The sequence below is a fragment of the Mirounga leonina genome, unplaced genomic scaffold (assembly GCF_011800145.1).
Source record: "Mirounga leonina isolate KUSES-001 unplaced genomic scaffold, KU_Mleo_1.0 Mir_357, whole genome shotgun sequence".
Classification (NCBI taxonomy): domain Eukaryota; kingdom Metazoa; phylum Chordata; class Mammalia; order Carnivora; family Phocidae; genus Mirounga; species Mirounga leonina.
In genome coordinates this window covers 16,993,565-17,014,879 of record NW_023270702.1, presented here as the reverse complement: position 1 = coordinate 17,014,879, position 21,315 = coordinate 16,993,565, and the positions used below count along the sequence as shown (strand labels likewise).

Below are 21,315 nucleotides of genomic sequence, written 5' to 3'. Positions count from 1 at the left end.
CCTTCTTGATGGTAGCTTAAAATCGGCCGTGGTGGGTGTATTTATATCATAGAAATTGGCAAACTCCGGAAACCAAGGCATTTCCCCCCGCCCCAAAGAACCAGTTGTTAAGTATTTACTAGCAAGGTACTAGACACAGGAATATGTTAAGTCAACATATTTTGCATAAACAAACAAACAGCAAAAGACATATCTAAATTCTCTAGGGTTTTCTTCCCTTCCCTTCCAATAGTTAAATTTATAACTGGAGCAGTAGTTCCAAACCATCTGTGAGGGGAATCTAATGTATGAACACTTTCATTACTTAACACTGTCAACTGAGCACATAGAATCCAAGTCCAGCTGTTCCCTGCCCCTTAGTGCAAACCCCTCTGCAGGGTCTTAACAGTGTTTTTAATCTGGATGCCTGATAAATGATATAACTTATTCAGGATACATATCCTTGCCTTGATGGATTAGAAGGTTGTCTTTGTGGCATTAGATCATCTATTGAAAATAATATTGCTAGGCATACTTTCCTATTGATGTCATTTATAGTGATCCAGAATTTTCCCTTTGTTCTTTAAAGATTTTCTTGATATATTGTATTTGGCTACTATTTCAAGAATCAATGATTATTTATGAACAGTTGAATATCTAATTATAAATTGATACAGACATATAATCTAAGGATCTTGGCCATAATCAAATTAATTTCCACAAAAAACCCACAATTTTTAATCTACTAGAAATATTCTTCTTCAGTAGTGTCCTCAAACGTTCAATACTTTTGTAGTTAAACTAAGGTTTAAAATCTTACATTAAAAAGTTCAAATAATTTTTTTGAGTATACTTTCCTTCTACCTTTCATACTGTAGAGCCCCATTGCAATGAGTATTAGAAACCAAATGGAAAATTGCATTTTATTGAGACAATATGTGATCTTTGAAAATGTGATCAGTTCCTTTTTCAAACCTTACATTAATGCATAGTCTTATGAACAAACACTGGACTTAAGTTCCTCCAAAAGGAAACATTCTTTTTTTCACATTTATTTCATACATTAACGTTCTGAAACTTGATCAAATGATTTATGTGTGCACAGGTAGTTTTACACATTTAATGTGAAATTTTGATCCTACCAAAAGTTACATATTTAGTTAGATCAGTGAATCTAATTCATAGTTTGTAAAGATACTCATTTACACATAATTGTAGTAAGACAAAAGATCTTAATTTAAAAAACCCTCTTTTCCCATGATTCCCTGGCAGTTGCAATTCTGGTAGAATGGGCAAAACCAGTGGAGGGGAGTTAACGAAACTGACTTGCTCTACGGTGGTCCTATTGATTTACTTAGAAGCCTGAGGCCAACAATTTTCTTTGTATTGCACAAGTCTCTTCTGCTTGTATACAGATAGTTGGCCTAAGTGGATGGAATAATAGTCCATAAAATATGCTTTATTTCAAAATGTAACATACACATATACATATTACATGAAAGATAATAGTCCAGACTGTCATTTTGAATAATGCCTGAAAAGACTACAGTTGATAATAAGGCCATTAATAATTTTCTTTACATTAAAAAGTTGATTTTGAAATCCATCTGAGATTCTTTAATTTCCTATTTTATATCTCTTTGATTTGAGTTCTATAGCTATTTTATACAGTTTTCAAAAACTTACTATAAAATATTATCATTTAGTAACTAATTTTTTAAACATTTAAGAAATGAGATTACCAATATATTGAATTACACAGTTTGGAATTACACAATCATCTAGTACTGTTTATGAAATGCACATGTACAGCATGTTAGAGTGAAAAAGACAACAAAGAAACTAGGATGATAGAATAGTATGGTTGGACTTAATACTGTGATTTCTGCTTGGGTAGTGACTAGAATTTATTCTAGCTCTCTGGTGCTACTTTTCTGAAGGACCTTTATAGAAGTTTAGAAACCTATGGCATGCTCAAAAAATCTTATGAATTTACTAATTTCCCAAAAAAGCACACTTTTCTTGGGGTTATGGAGTGCTGATGTGAAAATTTAAACCAAGGAAGACTAATAAACTTGTACACTGAAGCATTAGGTTAAGTTCTTTTTCTCCCCAAACTTTTCATATTTGATCTGTGGTATTTAAGGCCTTCTTGGTGTCCTAATTTTAACATTGATGGCTTGATTAAAACATTACAGTTTAAGATATGCTGATGCAGGAAAAGCAAAAGGGGTCTTCACGTAATCTTCCATCTGAATTTCTAGATTTTATACTCTATACTTTTCAAAGTGCCCTTGCAATTTATGTTAATATTAGCATTGTCTTTGTTATTGGAGAAACTCAGATATGCTGATGTTTGACTGTAGCACACAGCTCAGTAAATTAGAATCATGGAATTTTAGAATTAAATGGATCAGCAAATCCAACCTCCTCATGTTCAGATGAGGCATCTGAGGTCTGGTCTGGAACCCAGGGCTCCTGGTACCATACCAACAACAGCACTCCATTTAGAACCCGGGCTTCCTGTTTTCAAACCACAAAGCTAAACTCTTTTCCTGAAGTCACAAAAACAGGCTGCTCAGTCCTCTTCTGTGTGCTGGGAAAAGCTGTTCACCAGTCATGCAGGGAAAAATTAAAAACATAAACAAAAAACATCCCAAAAAAGCCCTCACAGAGCCCAGGTGAAAAAACTGTAGGGTGACTGAAGCAGCCTTCCGAGGCACTGTGGTCTTCCCTGTTTCTGAAGTTCTTCTAATCTGTCAGTTACATCTCTGTGTAAGACTGGGGGTCAGCGTATGCCCAGTTCTTCTTATGGTTATTTTCATTCCAATTCCTCCTCCCCACCACATCGGGACAGATGCCAGTGGCTCTCTAGAGCATCACCTGCTTCTATTCTTACTCTCCCTCCTCTTTCTGTCAACTTATCACTCCCTATCATTTTATGCTTCCCTATCTCTCTCCCTCCTCCTCCAGTATTCAAGTCTGGAAGATTTAGTGAGAAGAGGAACAGGATTAATACCGGAGAATATGTACGAATTAGGGGTAAATGGCACAGGGCTGGGGGGCATGAAACTTTGATAAGCCAACTATTCTTGCCCCCACAACTAATTCATGCACGGATAATGGCAAAATATTTTTGTATTTTTGCCTGTCTTAGAATAGCACTTGTTAGATGGTAGCAACATGGTTCTCTTACTTCTGTATAAAGCACAGAAGTTTTGTTTCACAGCAGTAACGCCAAGACAACTGCTACCATCAGCTCTATTCCTTCTAATATTGATGATGATGATGATGATCATCATCATGATATAATGATGTAACGATGTGACAGTATAGAGCCTTAGTGTCAGGGGATACTTTCTATTAATTATTTGTTGGGAGTGTGGTATAGTTGCTGCTGGGACATAATCTGACATGACAAACATAATGGATCTGTAATGAGTAACAATTTGGGGTGTAGTTAGTAGAAGCTGGAAGTTATCTACATTTTTACTCATTCTATCCAGTTCTATGTATTTTAGTCTAGATGGGTAAGATTTTTCATTAATTCTTGGAGGTTATTTCTCCTTCAGATGGAATGAGTGCTCTGATGTACAACTCTCCTTTTTTGATTCTTACATTTTCCTACCGATTGATCTCAAAGGTTCACCAGCTATAGTGTCTCTACCAAACGACAAGAACTGGAGTGAACTTGCAGTTCATGTTAAAAAACAACCCATTTAGAGGGGCAGAGCAAGATGGCGGAGGAGTAGGAGACCTGGATTTCGTCTCCTCTCAGGAATTCAGCTGGATAGGGATCAAACCATTCTGAACACCTACAAACTCAACAGGAGATCGAAGAAAAGAGCAACAACTCTCTCATCAGAAAAGCGACCACTTTCTGGAAGAGGTATAGAAATTCAACTGATTTCTGCACATTGTTTTTGTACCCTGAAACTTTATTAAATTCACTGAACAGTAAAAAAAAAAAAAAAAAAACAAACAAACCAACCCATTTAGTCAGTTCATTGTCACGTTTCATTCTTCTCCAGGCTAAATCTTTTTGAAAAGTGATATAAAAAATAAAGGAGTTCCAAGTACAAAAGAAAAAAAATCCTGATGCACAAGGAGAGAAGGAGGGCTTTGAAAACATCCTTCTCTGTTCAATTTTATAAGGGAAAATCCAACCCAAGTTTGATTTACTAAGTGTTATAATTAAGATCAAAACAGTTGCATGCTCTATCTTAAATTATCCAGATTTTTGCTGCTGTGAAGTATTTGAAAGTTTGGAGGATTATTCCCGAAAAGGTTTCTTTGCAGTCTGTCTCATCTCAGCATCCATGACACTTCCCTAGCTCTGGATCTCTAGACACCATGTCATACACAAATAGTAAAGTTCCATATAAGATGTCAGAGGAAATAAGAGAGGGAAATTATTTAAGCTGTTTCATAAAGTACTACAGCTATTTTATCTCAGATGAGTTAAGAAAGTCTGCGATCATCCTGCATTATCTGGATACTTGACCTCCAAACACAGGCAGAGCATGTGACTCCCCTTAAGGGGGCTGGAAATCTACCCATGACTTGGGAGGGAGGCTTCAGCAGACTTTACATGGCCAGGACCTACTGGTGGTAAGATAATAGTTTGGAGGGTTTTTTTTCCCCTTGAGATAGAATTGTATTTTTTCTTTATAGTTCATAAACACAAAATTTACGTTATAAGAAAAAGAAAAAGATATTCTTACCCTTGAAGGTCTATGTCAGGACTAACATAGAGTAGAATCCAACACATGATTTAAACTGGGAATACATTAAATGGATCAATTGATTAATGATTAGAATGCAATTAGAAAATAACTTATCTCAAGTCCAGTTTTAAGGTAAATAATTTATTCTCAAACTCAAGTGTTCATCCAGTTTTTCCTTGTTGATCAGGAAAACTATAAAAACAATTTCAAGTAAACTACCTGAACCAGGAACTATAAAGAAGCATAAAAATTTAAAAGAAGTGTGAATTTTTGAATTTTGGACCCATACAAGTTTAGTTCTGGAATCTGATTCAGAATTATTCTCACTTTATTCCAAGCTAGTCTGACATCATAGTAAAACATGGAAACTAAGTTGAATCCAGTATGCTAATTTTATATTCCAGAAAATAGAAAATGAAACTTAAAAACAGGACTCTTTAGATATGACTACATTATATGAAGAGTATCTGAAACAATCTTTGACTGGTTCTATGCAGTGTGCTTTATGGAAGGTGAAATATGAAAACACTATACTTACCCCTGTTCCCGGCTGCCCCCACCAGATCTCATGCCTCTAGGTCTCAATAGTGTTCAGGTGAAAGGTTACATTCCTTGTCAATGGAGGGGAAATAAGGAGGCATTCTGAAAACTCCACAGATATATCTGGAATGGCTCAAATCAGCCCTTAAAAGCATCTGGATATTCTACCCATTCACTTTTAAAATTGATGCTATCCTTCGCTCATAAAGTTTCCTTTATAACAATCAAATGCAATTTATAAATCATTGCTTTCTAGAGGTATTTGCTAGAACTTAAGGAAAAGGAGAATGGAATATCATCTTGCATCTAATTTATATTAAATTTTTTGAGTCATATGCTTTGAGACTACGTAAACTTTATATTTCCCTAGACATCATAAATAAAAGTAGATTTCTATTGAAAATATCTTAGTAAACCAATTACCAAATATGAAGACTGGTTTTGGGGTTAAAGAAATTCATAATCTGAATTCCAACTTAACAGTTTTTGTACAAAAAAGATGATAGAATATATTTTTAATGTTTTATGTAATATATAAGATAAAAGAAAGCAAGATATGCCATGTGGGTTGGACCATGAAGACAAGTATGAGACCTGTCCAAAAAAAGGAATTGAGAGTGATATTAACTTATAATGTGAAATGTGAAAGGCAAGCCAAGCAGAATGTACATCAGCTGTCAGATTGCTTCATTCCTTTAGAGCAGTTGTTGATCTGAAAATAGCTTTCAGATGAGAAAGGATGACTACAAAAGGATTAGTTACCATAGGCTTTTCTACACCCCCTAGAGCTCCAGGTTTGTTATGACAGAATAGCAAGAATTTAAAGGAAGTAAACTATAGAATATTAAATATCATCAGGAAGGATCTTTGTTAATGCTGAGCTAGAGTAATGCTGAAAAAGGATTTTCATTGATACCATTTCCATGGATTTCCTTCATGATGGCTGATGCTTGCTGTTTTCTCTGCTTCACCATGGTATTATGTGAAAGCATGGTCTTTTGTTCCCTGTGGAAAATAAAGGAACGTTATTGAGACAATGTGAAGAACTCATCTGGAGTATTTTATAATCATCCTTTTGAAAGAGAGCATCTTCGTTCTTTATTAGGAATTTATTATTGTTTCTACTGAGTGACTTTAATATGCCTTATCTATCTTGTGACAGAGCATGTTATTCATTGACAGGCAATATCACAGTGAACAGAAGATAATACTCAGAGTTTCAGTCCCAGTCTTAATCTATACACTTGTACAATGGTCCCCAGGCAAGGAGAAACAATGAGAGAGCTGCCTCCTCTCCCCTCCCTCTTTCTTTTCCACAGTTTATTTTAATCTGTCATCGTTTCCTTACTGGCCTTCATTTGTACCAGCATCACGGTACATCAATTCCAGCAAACTGTAAGAATGAAGAAAGGACACTAGATTAAAGCAGAACTCTTTGGTGGTGGCATTTTAATATTAGCATCAACAGCTGCCCTTTAAAGCAAAGAAGGCCCATTTATGGGTCATAACTCTGAACCTCCTTGGACAACTGACTAATAAAACATTTTAGGAAATAATATACTCACCTTGCTCTTAGGCTGTGCTTTGCAGCAGGGATGAGTCCCAATTTGTGGAGGAAAGAGTGGAGATGGAATATGGATGGCACTTGGGCCCGATGGTTTTTATCCCTGAGCCTGGGACGGCATGGTCCCTAGCTCTGACTCAAACTGGGGACTGAGCCTTTCTGAAGAGACTGGCATCCAGCTGACATCAACTGACTATATATAGCACCAAATACTTCAGCTACTCATATCTTCCTGGCGAAAGGGAGGAACAGAGAAAGATTAGGTTCTCTCCATTGTGTTTCTAGTTTGTGAGATGGTTGAAGGAACATACAGAAAGTTTTTATGGCGCACCTTCTCTTTGAGGAGATAGTAGTCAAAAGGGATTTTTAAAACTTGTTAAGATGTAGATCTTATGCTGCATCTTCTTGACGTGGCAAGAGACTCGTACATGAATTAGAACAGAATGATAGATCATTAACCATTACAATGAAAGTATGGGTAATAATATCTATGGAGTTTCAAGAATGAAGAAAGCAATGTTGGGTTAACCAGTAGAACCTTCCTTAAGCAGGAGTGAGAATTATGCTAGGTCCAGAAAAATGGGTAATATTTGAATGGCAAAGTGGGGGAACACTTGGCAATGGTGTTAAAGGTTGAACCATGAAGCTATTTGAGTAAAAGCTGAGACTCATAACTGGGTCATACTTTTTGAAGAGACCTATAAAGAAGAGAGCCTACAAAGTTGACTAATCTTTGCAAGGTCTGGTGTGAAGGATTCCTGTTTGGGAGAATGAGAAGATAACAGGTTTGGAAGGTGGGCTTTATTGGCCTCCTTGCTGGTCTTTGAGCACAGAAGAAGTATATTCTCATTTCTGGGCTTTGCTTTTACTATTTCCCGCTTGATGGAACATGCTCTTCTTCGACCCATGTGGCTCACTCTCCCATGCAATCAGGATTCCATTCAATTACTGATTCCTTATAAAGCACTTCCCCAGTCACCATGTCTAAAATATCACATGGTGCCACGCTCTGGTTCCTAATTTTGCTTCATTTTTCTTTATATTTTTCATTAATATTAAAGTCAAATGGAAGTGGATGAAAAACCCCCAAAACAGAAATTTTAAAAAGACAGAAGTTTGTTTTTCCCACATATATACTTAGACCAGAGGTAAATAATCTAGGATTGGTGTGATTGACATAATCATCAGGGGCTCAATTGCCTTCTAATTTTTTGCTCCATTATCCCTAACATGCAGTCCCCTTGGGCCTCAGTGGCTGCTCCAGCTCTAGCCAGCATGTTCATATTTTAGTTAGCAGAAAAAGGAAAAAGTAATGAGAAAGGCACACTGTCTCCTCTTCAGAACATGTCCTGATATTGCTCAGATCTCTTTGGCTTACATCCCTTTGTCCAGAACTTAGTCGAGTAGCCATACAGAGCTCAAGAGAGGCTGGGAAATACAGATTTTATTCTGTGTGGCTGTGCGCCCAGCTAAAATTCAGAGGATAACTTACTGAGAAAGGAGATAAGTGGTTACTGTGTGACAACTCCCAGATTTTGACACAAGAACATATCGACATTATTTTATCTATCTAGTGTCTCTTTTTCCTACCAAAATACAAGGAACTCCATAAAGGCTTGGGTATCAAGAATTGTGACTAGTATGTGGTGGGCACTCAATATTCATTGAACGAATTAATAAATGAGTGGGTTGGAGATTAATTGTGGAATGCATTAAAGGTTTGGCATGATTTTGGAATTCTCTTCCTGTTATGTTAAACACTTGGGGGGAAAATAGGATTGTAATAAATGAAGAGTAATTTGAATATGGGAAGATGGTGGCGACTTATGAGAGAAATTGTTTTGAATGAGATTGAAATAGGTTATACTTTTAGTGCCTGATCATAGGACTGCCTGATCACAGTTCAAGGTAGTAGTAGGTTTAAGCTAACCTATTACAATTGCTTCTAAGCAATTGTTTGCTTTGAAGATATTAATTAGGTACCAATGGGAAACCATTTTGCCAAAGCCAAATGAATTTAAATTCCCTCCTAAGATTCTCTAATTGTCCTTAAATTCCTGGCTCTAGCATTTACTGTAGTAAGCTATTAGTTAGGTCTCCTGAACTCTTAGTTTTCTTACCTATAAAATGGAGATTACAGTTTCTACCACATCATGTCATGGACATTTTACATATAACAATTTTAGAAATTTCTGATACTTAATAAAAGCTTAATGAATATTAATTTTTTCATTTACTATTATTATTCCTGCAATATGAAAGTATTAGAACAATCGACTGCATTATTCAGTAAAAAATAAAAATATATTCAGAAAACCCCAGTTTTCTGATGTAGTCACCTTCATCTGTTTCCAATTTTGTGTTATATAGCTCTACAGGTTGAACCGGTGTCCTCAGCAGATAATAATTGTTATGTTACCTTTGATTTCTAAAATGAAAGGAGATTTTTTTTATTATTTTTTTTTTGAAAGGAGATTTTTAAAAATTAATTATTTCTTTATTTATGGGGAAAGAGAGAAACCCATGCAGACTCCACACTGAGGGTGAAGCCTGATGCAAGGTTCAGTGCAGAGCTTGATCTCATGACCATGAGATCACGACCTGAGCCGAAACCAAGAGTCAGATGCTTAACCAACTTAGCCACCCAGGAGCCCCTAAAATGAAAGGAGATATTTTAAATAATTGCAAAAGTTTTAAAGAATGTAACACCTTACTTGTTTTTGTTTTTCAGTTATACTTAAAATTGTTTGCCTTACTTTTAAGTTCATTCATACATATCTTTGATCACGTTCTGGTTTCTGATTTATTGTTTGTTCTGAAAAGAAGAAAGAGCAAATCACTGGTATTGTAACTTTCAGACAGTGTATGCTCTCCATATGTTTCATGACTAGGCTAAATTTTAGAAAAGAACTCTACGGTTTTTATAAAGCATTTTCAGATGGTCCATTCTGAAAGCCAATGCATTTAAATTTTAAATCGAGTCACAGTTAATATATTTCTATTTCATTTGCACAGAGATCTGGCTGTATATTAAATTTCCCTTACATTTGTCAAATTGCAATCTTCCTTTGTCCTCAGCAACCCCCCTCTCATCCCCAAGACCCAGGATGCCTCCCCACCGCCCCTCCACACACACACACTCTATATCAGAAAAAGGTCTTTCCTACCCCCAGGATCTCAGTACCTACACTTATCTTGCCCTATTAATTGTCCTATTAATTATTCTTGTCCTTGATGCTTCTTCTAACCCTAATATAAGCAGAGTAGTACTTTAGGTTTCCCTCAAGGCCCTAAATATTTTAAATTAAATGGTGCTAACAATAAAAGATGAGATCTTTTCTTGTAGGCAAAATAATGGGATTCTAATGGTAGAACTCGGTGCCTTGGGAGGCCAGTGTGGAAGAAGTTTATGGCTGAACTTGTCAGTGTCTCTGTAACCAAACTATTTCCATTGCTAGGGCTGCCACAGTGTGTTTCCAACTCCTTTGCCACTTGCTACAAGGAAAAAAGAGACTAAATAAGGTGAGTTTCACTGCCAATATACCACCTAACAAAAATCCACACCATGAAGACCATGAAAGGCAACCTTATTTAGCCAGTGTGGTAAACAATGAGCCCTTTAGCCAAATGGTAAACAAGGTCTACATTGATCTTCCTCTGACTGAGCACTTGTTTTTAAATTCTGTGTTTCTCCTTGTCCCATTTTCAGTCTATATTAGGTGACTGTGGGCAGTTAAAGATTAGGGCAGGATCCCTGGGGTGGGGGTGGGGCCAGGATGTGGGAACTGACTGTCTGCTAGATGGGCAGACAACATATCACCATTATTGAGACTCAGTTCTGGAAGGATGCACACATAACCCAAACAGGGCAGCTGCCAGGCTAATGTTAAATGACAAATCTGATAGGATGATCAGTTATTTGCCAGCCTTCAGGGTGTCCTATATGGTGCTAACCCTGGGAGGAGAGAAAGGATAACAAAGGTGTAAAAACTTATAGCCGGTGAGGCTAAGGATGCATGGGTTTTGGTTTGTGTGAAAGGCCTATCCATTCTCCTTATGGCTAATTGGCTTGCTGTATCTTCCATGGTTTCTATTTTTCTACATCGAGGAAGGTCCAGCTTACAATCAATCTCATTACCCAGACATAGCAAGGGCAGAATAGTTATAAGCAGTGCTGTGCTGATCATCCCACCGGCCAAAGTGAGACAGTACAAGACAGATAGGTGAGTTTGCAACTGGTCTCACTATAGCAAAGGCCTAAGGGCACCTACAGGGGTAAGAGGAACTGTTACAACCGTCATTTAGTTAATGTTTGTTAGGTGGTGCAGTTGGTCACGTATCGTTCTACAGTTTTGTAACCTGCTCTGCCTATAAATCGAGGGTGAAATGTTCCACCTTAATCTGAAAGGAGAAATCAAGTCCCCCAAATTGTGCGTGTGTATATATGTACTAAACAACATCACATAAACACATATATACAGTGCTTGTGGTCCCAGTCAAAAAGTAAGTGGAAGAGAGAGGAAGAATTAAAACCAGATGAAACTGAGAAAATATGTCTAAAGTGGACAAAGAGCTTTTTCTTAAAAAAAAAACACAACTTTTAACTTCATCATACTTTTTTAGCCTTACTCTTGCATTACAGAGGAGGAAACTGACATTCTGAGAGATTAAGTAAAACCCCCACGCATCATCTTTGAAAATTATAGAGATGGAATTAACCATTTGTTTTGTCTGATCCAGAGGCTCTTGTATTTTCACTATACTGTGCAGAAATGTCTATCTTCCCAATCTCCGAATTTCTCTGTATTGATATCTTCATAACAAAAATAAAGAAGCAGCATTGAGAACTGTCAGAATAATTATTTCAATGTGCTCCTTATCGATTCCCTTTAGAAGAGAGCATCCCAACATGTGGTTTATTTTGGCTGGGGTCCTTTTTACTTATAACATTTGTGGCTCTTTTCCATTTCATGTGTTTCTCGTTTGCAAGCTTCTAGAGTTCCTCATGGTGTCTATTCTCAGGGTACTTTCCTTTCCTTCAGCTGTGCAAATACTAAAGTTATTCAAGTGCTGAACATAAATGGAAACATGTGCCATTTGCTGTGCAGACCTCTCCTTCCTTTCCTGTCTGCTGTACCACACACACAAACACACTTATTACCTTCAGGGCCAAAAATAAGAAGCAAATCCAACTCTATCAAAATAATCCATTTATAGGCAAACCCAGGGTTTTACCTGCCTTCCTCTGCAAATTTATTTCTCTTGCTTAAGCATTTCCTTCTAGGCTCTTAAATTAAGCATTAAGGTAAACTGAGGTGAAAAGGAGAGTTAAACAGAACCCGATGACCAGCTTGTCAAGGATGGCTCACAGAATAGGGTTGGGAACTTGGAAAGAAAGAAAGTAAGTTTCATATACAGGAATATTAAGAAACAAGTTGCCAAAGCAAACCCGCAAATCATTTTTTTTCCTTTGCTTGCATAATCCCAGCATTTATCCAGAACTTTGTCACATTTCCTTTCATGATTCTAGCCAGCCTGTATTTTTCCTACAGTCTGTGGAAGCATTTTCTTTGACAGTTTTCTCACCTGCAAGAAAATGTACCCCTGCTATTATATACAAATTTAGCATGACCTAATTAAATAAAGGTTCATTAAAGAAAACATGAAGTTTTTTAAAGAATGTATAGGCCACAATTTTTTGCGAAGTCTCTGGATTTCACAGCTATGTATCACATGCTAGAGTATCAGCAGCATTGACTCTAAGATAAGGACAACCATAGCATCAATGTCTTAGAGCAGTTCCGTGGCATGGTGCTTATCACAATGCCTGGCTCATTAAGTGTGTAATAAAAGTTAACCATCATTATTATTATCATCAAAAGTTTAACTGTAGCATAAACATGTGAAAGGATGACAAGCAAAATATGTGAAATCACCTTAAATAACAATAGCTTAATTCCCATTTGCCAATGAGACACAGGTTAGATCACATGCTAAAGGTCACACAGATAGAAAAAACAGAATGGCTCCTTAACCAAGAAAGATGAATATGACTTGAGCTGTGGTATTAATACACAGAAATAAAGCATGTGTAGATCAGAAGAGGGATTGCTAAGAAATAAAGCATCCAGAAACGAACAGTGAAGGTTCGTGTACTTGTTAAGTATATATCCTATGTGAAAGTGATTTGTCAGTGTTATCACAACCTAATGGCATTAATAAATAAGAATAACTCTCCATATTCTGAATCTGCTCACCATCCAAATGTCCACTAATTTGCTCGTTTCCCATGAGTTTGCCTAAATCCAACCCACCTACTACTTTATTTCATTAAACTATGACACATTTTAAAAGTAAAAAATTCAGTGTCTCATAAATGTTGAGTAAGAGAGTAAAAAAATGAATAAGAAAAAGTTAAAGAAATTAGATAAGAACCAGGAGAGCAAAGTTCAAAAGAAAAGAGGATTTCCAGGCACTATTAATTTCTACAGAGAGTGACATATGAGAAAAGGTCATTGGATTTGGCAAGAAGTCAGTCTTTGGCAGAAGAGAGACATCGTCTTAATGTGGTAGTCACAGAACCCAAATAGAAAGGATTTAAGGCAATAATGAGTGGTTAGGGAGTGTAAGCTGCAAATGGAAACTATTTATTTGAAAGGATTGGCCATGAACTAAAGGGGAGAAAGAGTTCAGTAGCTAAAAGGAAAACAAGTTGCAAGTGTGTGTGAGTGTGTGTGCATGCATGTTTTGGAAGAGGAAATTCGAACATGTTTGGAGATAAAAGAGAAACAAATACTCATCTGTGAAGCAATAAGAATTTTGATAATTTGAGATTTGGAGTGGTACACATCACTGTAGATGTAGGTCTATGATGGTTGATCATTGGAGAGAAATCCTGGTAGGAGGAAAGAAGTATGTGACATGCAATGTTTAAAAGGAAATGTGCAGTGAGATTTGGTATCAGGGCCAGGTGGTGCCATCAGGAGGATCTCCAGCATGCCATCACCAAGATAAATTTGCAAGGGACCAGGTTCTGAGCAGGTCCAGACATGCCAGCTTCCCAACTGCATTAGTCTTAGTAAGGCTGTGCCCCATCAGTTCGTGAAATTACGTTTAAGACAGTCATAAGTGGCTGATCCTGACCTCTCTCCCAGCCTTTTCACCTGTATTTCCAAATTGCAATTAGCACTCCCATTTTGGCATCCTACAAGCAGCATAACATTAACATATCCCAAACTGGGCTCATCGTCTTTCCTCTCAAATGAGTTCCTCATCCTGAATTCCCCATATACACATATAGAGAATGTAAACATCACTACCTACACTGCAGACCAAGCCAGGAATCATCATAGAATCTTCTCTTTTCCTTTTTCCCTTACAATCTAATCAAGCACTTAAAATCACTTTTAGTCTGGGGAATGGAAGTCTACTTCAACCCCATTTCTCTCACCCAAAGGAAGAGAGGAGATAATAACTTGTGTGTTGTCTCAAGACACAAATCTGGCCAGGGTGGGTGGTGACTATAGTCACAGTGTTGGTAGGTCGTACAAGTGGGCCTTGTTCCATTTTTAGCTCTCTATTCCAACCACGCAGCAACGGCTCTAAGGCAACTGCAGTCCAAGCCTTCTTGCTCTTCTCTCCTGTTTTTCATTTCATATGATTGACAAGATTATATTAAAATTATCTTTGGGCTTGAGGTTGTTAGGCTTTCAGGTCTCTACTCATGTTCATTGTTTGGGAACCTGAAGTTTTGCTAACAGTAGGTTTTCCCCTCTACCTGATGAACTCTCTTGGTGAGTTTCCATTGATTTTTCCATAGCTTCCATCTACAAATAGTTTCACCTCCTTGTAACCTTTTCTAATGTTCCCAAGTAGTTTGTGCTTGCTCTTGGGTCACTTGCTCTTCTGGGTTATGTTGTATTGTGTTTAAATGTACAATACATCTATTATGTATTCAATCTCTTTGTTCTGACAAGTCTCTAATGTTTTATTCCCTAGTAAATTAAGTCACTTTGTAATCCCAGTGCTAATGAGAGTAATGGCATATTGTAGTCATGTGGCAAATATTGGTTGGATAGCATAGTATAATGCATGACATATGGCAGGAATATAATGGATTTTAGTTCCTTTCACCACTGTTAACTTAACCGTTCATTCTTCATTCTTACCTCTTGATTCCATGATATGCAGTGGTGGGTCAAGAAGTGATACTGGTTAGGAGAAATTTACCTCCCTTATTTTGTGTCAAAACCCTTGAAGCCGAAATAGTGTGCATGCCATGCAAACACAACCTCAATATATCTCAAATATACACATATATCTTCAGTCAAAAATGCTTCTTCAGTATTAGAAAGGTTTTCTTTTTTTATTGAAGCATAGTTGACACATAATGTTACATTAGTTTCAGGTGTTCAATACAGTGATTTGACAGCTCTATACATTATGCTGTGCTCACAGTGTACTACCACTTGTCACCACACAATGCAATTATAATACGAGAAGCTTGGTCTCTTGATTCCAGAAAACCATATACTCCTGATTTTCCTCCCGTTTCTTCTTAGTTTATTCATTCAAAAAATATTGATTGAGCAAGTGGCATGTATTAGGTATTATTCTAGGCACTAAGTAGTAAATCAAACTTTAAAAATTCCTATCTTCATGGAGCTTACATTCCAGTTGGAGAGATAGGCATAGGGCAAGATAAACAGGTAAAATATACCATATGCTAGATATGATAATTATAAAGAAAAACAATAAAGTAGAGAAGGCAGGCAGCATTGTTGGGGAGAGTGATTGTGATTTTAGAATGACCAAAGAAGGCCCCATTGAAAAGGTGACATTCGAATAAAGACCCAAAGGAAAGGCAAGAGGAAGCCACATGGATGTATTAGGAGAAGAATATTCCAGGAAGACGGAGCAAGTACCCCAACGTGTTAACATGTCTGGCATATTTGAGAGAAGTGAAGAGGCTAGTGTGACTAGGGCAAAGTAAGGGAGAAAGAAGTCAGGAGATTGGTCAGAGGTACGTTGGTCTTCTATTTCTACATGTATTTCTACATCTCACTTAAGTGTCTTCTCAAAAGGTAGCTAGAACCTTTTAAAAATCAAATTTAACTCCTCTGCTCAAAAACGCTCTAATGGGTTCATATCCTAGAGTAAAATCCAGCCCTAAGAATAGCCTAAAATTATCCTCCACATTCTTACCATCTGATAACTCTCTGACCACATCTTCTATTCCCTCTCTTGCACTTGCTGCTCTAGACCTCCAAATTTCTTTGCTTTGCTCAAACATTCTAGGCTGTTCCTTCTGCCAGGAACACATTCTTCCAGATAGCCGTGTGACTCTGTCCCAAACCACTTCAGGTCTTTACTCAATACCACCTTCTCAGTGAAGCATTCCTTGTCTACCCTGTTAAAAAATACAATACCTCTTCCCTCCAGAATTCCTCCACCTCCCTGATTTAATTTTCTCCGTAATACTAATCACTATCTACCATATTTATGTAAATGCCACGAAGGCACAAACTATTATCTGTTTTTTGTTCTCTGCTGTATTTCTGACACCAAGAATAGTATCTGACACATTGTTGGCACTTAATATACTTTAATAAATGGATGGATGGGATGAATGAATGCAATAAACATACAATCTAAGCAAAAAGTCTGCTTGCTATGCAAATGTTGTTTCAAACTTGTCTCCTATAAGCTCTTCCCTCAAAATTCCCTCACTTAGGCTCCTCCTAAAAAATGCTGAAACGCCCATAGATGGTACAGTAGAAAGTACATGTGGTTGGGGCTCAAGAGTCATACTGAGGGCTTGTTGAGGTCATGCCTATGGAAGGCATTTATAAAAATGAGTAAAGTGTGGTTTTTGTTTTTGAGGATTTCATAGTGCAATTGGGGAGAAAGTTGTATACTATGTGACTTGCATAAAAAGAAAAAGTTTTAATGTAAATATTCACAACTTTCCCTTTGGGTGGCAATTCCTAAATAATTTTTTGAGCTATGGCAGCAGAGAGCAGCAAATTTGAAACTTGCTTGATTTACATTAAAGAGAAAGAGGAGTCCTTGAAATTTTTCTTCTGCAGAAGAAGGCCATATTGGAAGTGAAGGAATTAAATGGTGATAGTAAGATGGATGGAATATGATCAAGCAATAATTATGGCCTGAGATTTTAGCAATAGGGTGCATGGAGGGGAATGAAAAGAAAGATTTTGGAATGGCTTTCATAAGAATTGGAGGAAGCAAGTGGATAAAGAAAAGTTTTAGATATTTATGGATCAAGCAAAGGAACTGTCCTTTCTTTCCTCTAGAATATTTTCAGTTTTATGGCCATTTTTTCTTTGTAAGAGCACCCAAATGATTTGGTTGCAAATATACCTCTAAGAAGCTGAGTCAATTCATTTAACATTGCTACTTGGTGTGGAAAATGTCTTGTTTCAAAATGATAATTTCAGTTTTGCCTAATCACTATGTAGCAGTTCATTCTGACCACAAGTAGCAAAGAAGATGAGGGGCTGTTCTTAGTTTTTTATTAAACCATGCCATCAGCATAGAAGAGAATGTTTGTTAAGGGAACTATTGCATCTGGTACTTTTACAATCAGAATCTATGAATCTATACGTGTATAGGAAGCTCCTTTTTATCTAAGAAGCACTGCATTTATACTTTCATTAGTTACTCTCTTGAGTATTTTCCCCTTTTTTCCTCTTTTGTTACTTTCCTTCTCCTTTTTTTTTTTGGCTGAGATTTTATGTTAAATCATTTTACACCACAAAAAAATCATAAAATTTCATTAATGTTAAATATTTTTCCCATTCCTCCCCCCCCATCTTTTTATGGAGGGACTCATAATTGATCAGTGATTGATGAACTGGTCCAAACAAGGACTAGAAAGACAATTGTCTACCTTCCCTGTTGAGGGATCTCTGAGTGGGGGATTTTTGTATCCCACAAGTGGATTATCACAGGATCAATTGGTGGGTGAGGATACATTATGAAAAAAAATCTCAATTTATTCTTAAAATTTCCAAATTGTATTTACTTAGTTGAATTGACTAGAACGCTAGGGCTCTGAGACTACTGGGGCAATAACCAGAAGTTCCCAGGTGATGTATATCTCAAGAGAAGCATTGCTACCACCACTACCATCAGCATTTATAACAGCTATCGTTTCTATACCCCTTATGGTGTATCAGAGACTGTTCTAGTTGTTTTACATAAATTAACTCATTTAATCTTCACAACCCCCTAGATAAGTTCTGTTATCATCACCTCTTTTTTACAGGTAAAGAACAGAAATGCAGAAGACTAAGTAACCTGCCCTAGCTCAGAAGCATTGTTGCAAACACTCAAACCCAGGTTGTTTGGCTTCACAATAGATGCTCTTTACACTGTCTCTAATAGTGATGAAGGTCCAGACCATCACAATTCATATCTCCCCATTAAATTTAAAATCTAAGGTAGACATGTCTTTTACTCTTAGTGAGATGCTTGTTGTCTTACGTATACCTGTTGCTGTAAAAACTTGATGCTTTAGGAATAAAGCCATTAGCAGAGAGAGAGACCTGAATAACCAATTTAGCTGATTCTGGGACAGATTCTGTTTCCTGTGTGCAGAAAATTTACAAAGTAGCCATGAATTGGATCTACTTTTAATGTGGATAACACCACTAAGTCTTACCTTACATAGTTGAGCCTTGAACAGCATGGGTCCAATTATACACAGATTTTTTTCTGATAAATACAGTGCAGTACTGTAAGTACATCATTTTCTCTCCCTTACGTTTTTCTTAAAAACATTTTCCTTTCTCTAGCCTACTTTATTGTAAGACTACATTCTATAATATGTATAAAATACAAAGCACACGTTAATCAACTGTTTATGTTATCAGTAAGGCTTCCGGTCAACAGTAGGCTATTAGTAGTTAAGCTTTGGGGGAGTCAAAATTATATGCAGATTTTTGACTGTGGGGAACTGGGGGGGTTGGTGCCCCTAATCCCCATGTTGTTCAAGGGTCAACTGTATATTTCAATGGCCCATCCCATAGTAAACTGCAGCAGGTGAACTGTCTCTGTGTGAAGAAAGACTCAGGCAAATTTATTTTCCTTAGGCAACACGCAGTGGGAAAATATCTCACTTAAGAATTTGTTCTTTACCTGTTTACTAAACAATTGCAGGGAAAAAAATAGATGATTTTTTTAAGGAAATATGTATTTACTTAATGTATTTATGTATGTATTGAGTGTGTATTTAGAAATACTTTTTCTTTTAATGGTCTATTTCCCCCAATTTTATTACTAATATATGAACATTATATGTAAGTTATGAAGCACAATTTTAAAATGAATACCTGTGAATATATTGCTCAACTTAAGAAATAGAATGCTATCAATGCTATTGAAGCGCATATCCGTCCCTTCTATCTTTTCCCTGCTTCCCTGTCCCTTCCCAGAAATACTCATAATAATAAATACTTTAAGTCATTTCCTAGGTCATCTTCATGGTTTTTCCAATGAGCACGTATATATTGCTAAACTTGTAGTTTGCTTTGGGTTATTTTTGAACTTTGTAAAATATTAACAAATTATCTATATTCTTCAGCAACTTCCTTTTCACTGAAAAAAGTTTCTAAGATTCATCCATGTTATGTTATAGCTGCAGGTTAATGATTTTCACTACTGTTTAGTATTCATTGTATGAATATACCACACTTTTACTAATTCAGTCTCTTATTGAGAGGTATTTGTTTTTGTTTTTTTTTTCCATTAGAAGCAGTGTTGCTACAAACACTAGTACATGTCTCTTGGGGGGCACTTATGCAAGAGCTTTTCTGGAGAATAAAGCTAGGAGTTAAATTTGGAGCTTGTAATGATTACACCAATATATCCTCCTACTAGCAGCCTTTAAGAGTTCTACTACATTTTGCATCCTCCACAACACCTGGCAGGTGAGACTTTAACACTGTCATCAATCAAATAGCTGCAAAAGGTGGTTTTATTTGTATTTCCCTGATAACTAAAGTAAGGTTGTGGCCTTCCCAAGTTTATTGGACATTCATTCATATTTCTCTTTGAGAAATGTCTGTTCTTATCTTTGTCTCTTTCTCTATTGAGTTGTTTGCATTTTTCATCTTGATTTTTAAGAATTGTTGAGTAGTCTGGTAACTAATCCTTCCTTAGCTATTTGTAAAGTGAGTACCTTTCTGTTTTCCTTTTTTGACTATGTTTTGACATCTTTTTTTTTATAGCTTTGTTTTAAACAAAGCTTAACCTTTTATGTATTTGAAGACATCAAATCTTTTAGTTTATGATTGGGGCTTTTTCTGTCTTTTCTAAACTGTAGTCATAAATCTATTCTATTTTCTTCTAAAATTTACAAAGTTTTGCTTTTTCACATTTAAGGTCTTATTCCATCTGAAATTAATTTTTTGTGGGGTATGAGGTAGTGATCCAATTTTATTTTTTATTCAGATGGATAGCATTTGTCCTAGCTTTAATTGTAGAATAGTGCATCTTTTTAAGCTAATCTAGAAATTCAACTTTGTCATATATTAAATTTTTATATATGTTTAGGTCTGTTTCTGTGACAGCTATTATTTTCCATTGGCCCATTAATGTTTTTCCATTTCAATATTACACATTATTAAATTTTATAACTTTATAATGAATCCATATTTGGCAATGCAAGTACTCTCTTGTTCTTCTTTAAGAAGATTTTGGCTCAGGGACGCCTGGATGGCTCAGTCAATTAAGCGTCTGCCTTCGGCTCAGGTCATGATCTCGAGGTCCTGGGATCAAGCCCCTCATCGGGCTCCCTGCCTCGCGGGGAGCCTGCTTCTCCCTCTGCCTGCCGCTCCCCCTGCTTGTGTGTGCTCTCTCTCTGACAAATAAATAAATAAAATCTTTTAAAAAAAGAAGATTTTGGCTCATTGTGGATCTTCCACATACATTTTCAAATTATCTTGTTCGGGTCAAGAACTGTGAGAGCAGTGAGATTTTACAATATTTGCAAGCCAACAGGTTATCTTACTACAGTTTCATAGATACTGGCAGAAGATACGAACTCCTGTGTCATTAGTTAAGGCACAGCAAGCAGCCTGAGCTTCATGTTTGCATCAGTTCTTGTTTCCAAGTGCAATTGGGCAGCATGGATGGGTTCAGATGGATGCCTGCATATGCACTGGGTTGCATTTTAGGAGAGAAACCCTAAGCCTAGGGAACTTGAATCTTTTTTAATTGGCAGTAAATGTTGACTACTTTTTGCTCCAGAAGGAGACACTGTATCTTCCAAGGCTATTCACTATACAAACATCCCTGACAAGTTAATCCAGAACAAAAGACAGTGTCTCTTATCTTTTAATTTTTCATGTATTCTCTTATTTTTAAACTTTCTGCTACAGCTACAGTATGCCCCCTTTTCATTCCTCACATTGTTGATTTTTCACTTTACGTTTTTGCTTGAATCAACTTTGCTGGGGTTTGTTAATTTTATTAGTCTCTCCA

At 36.6% G+C, this 21,315-nt stretch overlaps 1 protein-coding gene and 1 long non-coding RNA gene across 4 annotated transcripts in view; one reads left to right on the top strand and one right to left on the bottom strand.

Annotated features, from left to right (window-relative positions):
• MYOZ2 (myozenin 2) overlaps positions 1 to 6,904 on the bottom strand; it is a 39,265-nt gene extending 32,361 nt beyond the window's left edge. Inside the window, exons 1-3 of one of the 3 annotated variants that reach the window (XM_035030348.1) lie at positions 6,163 to 6,250; positions 5,245 to 5,317; positions 4,704 to 4,758 (exon numbers count right to left, since the gene is read on the bottom strand). Coding sequence is in view for 1 of the 3 variants with exons in the window: in XM_035030346.1 (XP_034886237.1) it covers positions 6,163 to 6,238 (76 nt within the window). In the remaining 2 variants the exon portion in view is untranslated. Of the gene's footprint in view, positions 1 to 4,703; positions 4,759 to 5,244; positions 5,318 to 6,162; positions 6,252 to 6,811 lie in introns of those variants that run through there. The other 2 variants (XM_035030346.1, XM_035030347.1) reach the window with 2 other exon arrangements.
• Positions 6,905 to 9,293: 2,389 nt separating this feature from the next.
• The window catches only part of LOC118027132, a 54,473-nt gene continuing 42,451 nt past the window's right edge, over positions 9,294 to 21,315 (top strand). The window contains exon 1 of the long non-coding RNA XR_004683765.1: positions 9,294 to 10,332. This is a non-coding gene — a long non-coding RNA (uncharacterized LOC118027132). The remainder of the gene's footprint in view (positions 10,333 to 21,315) is intronic.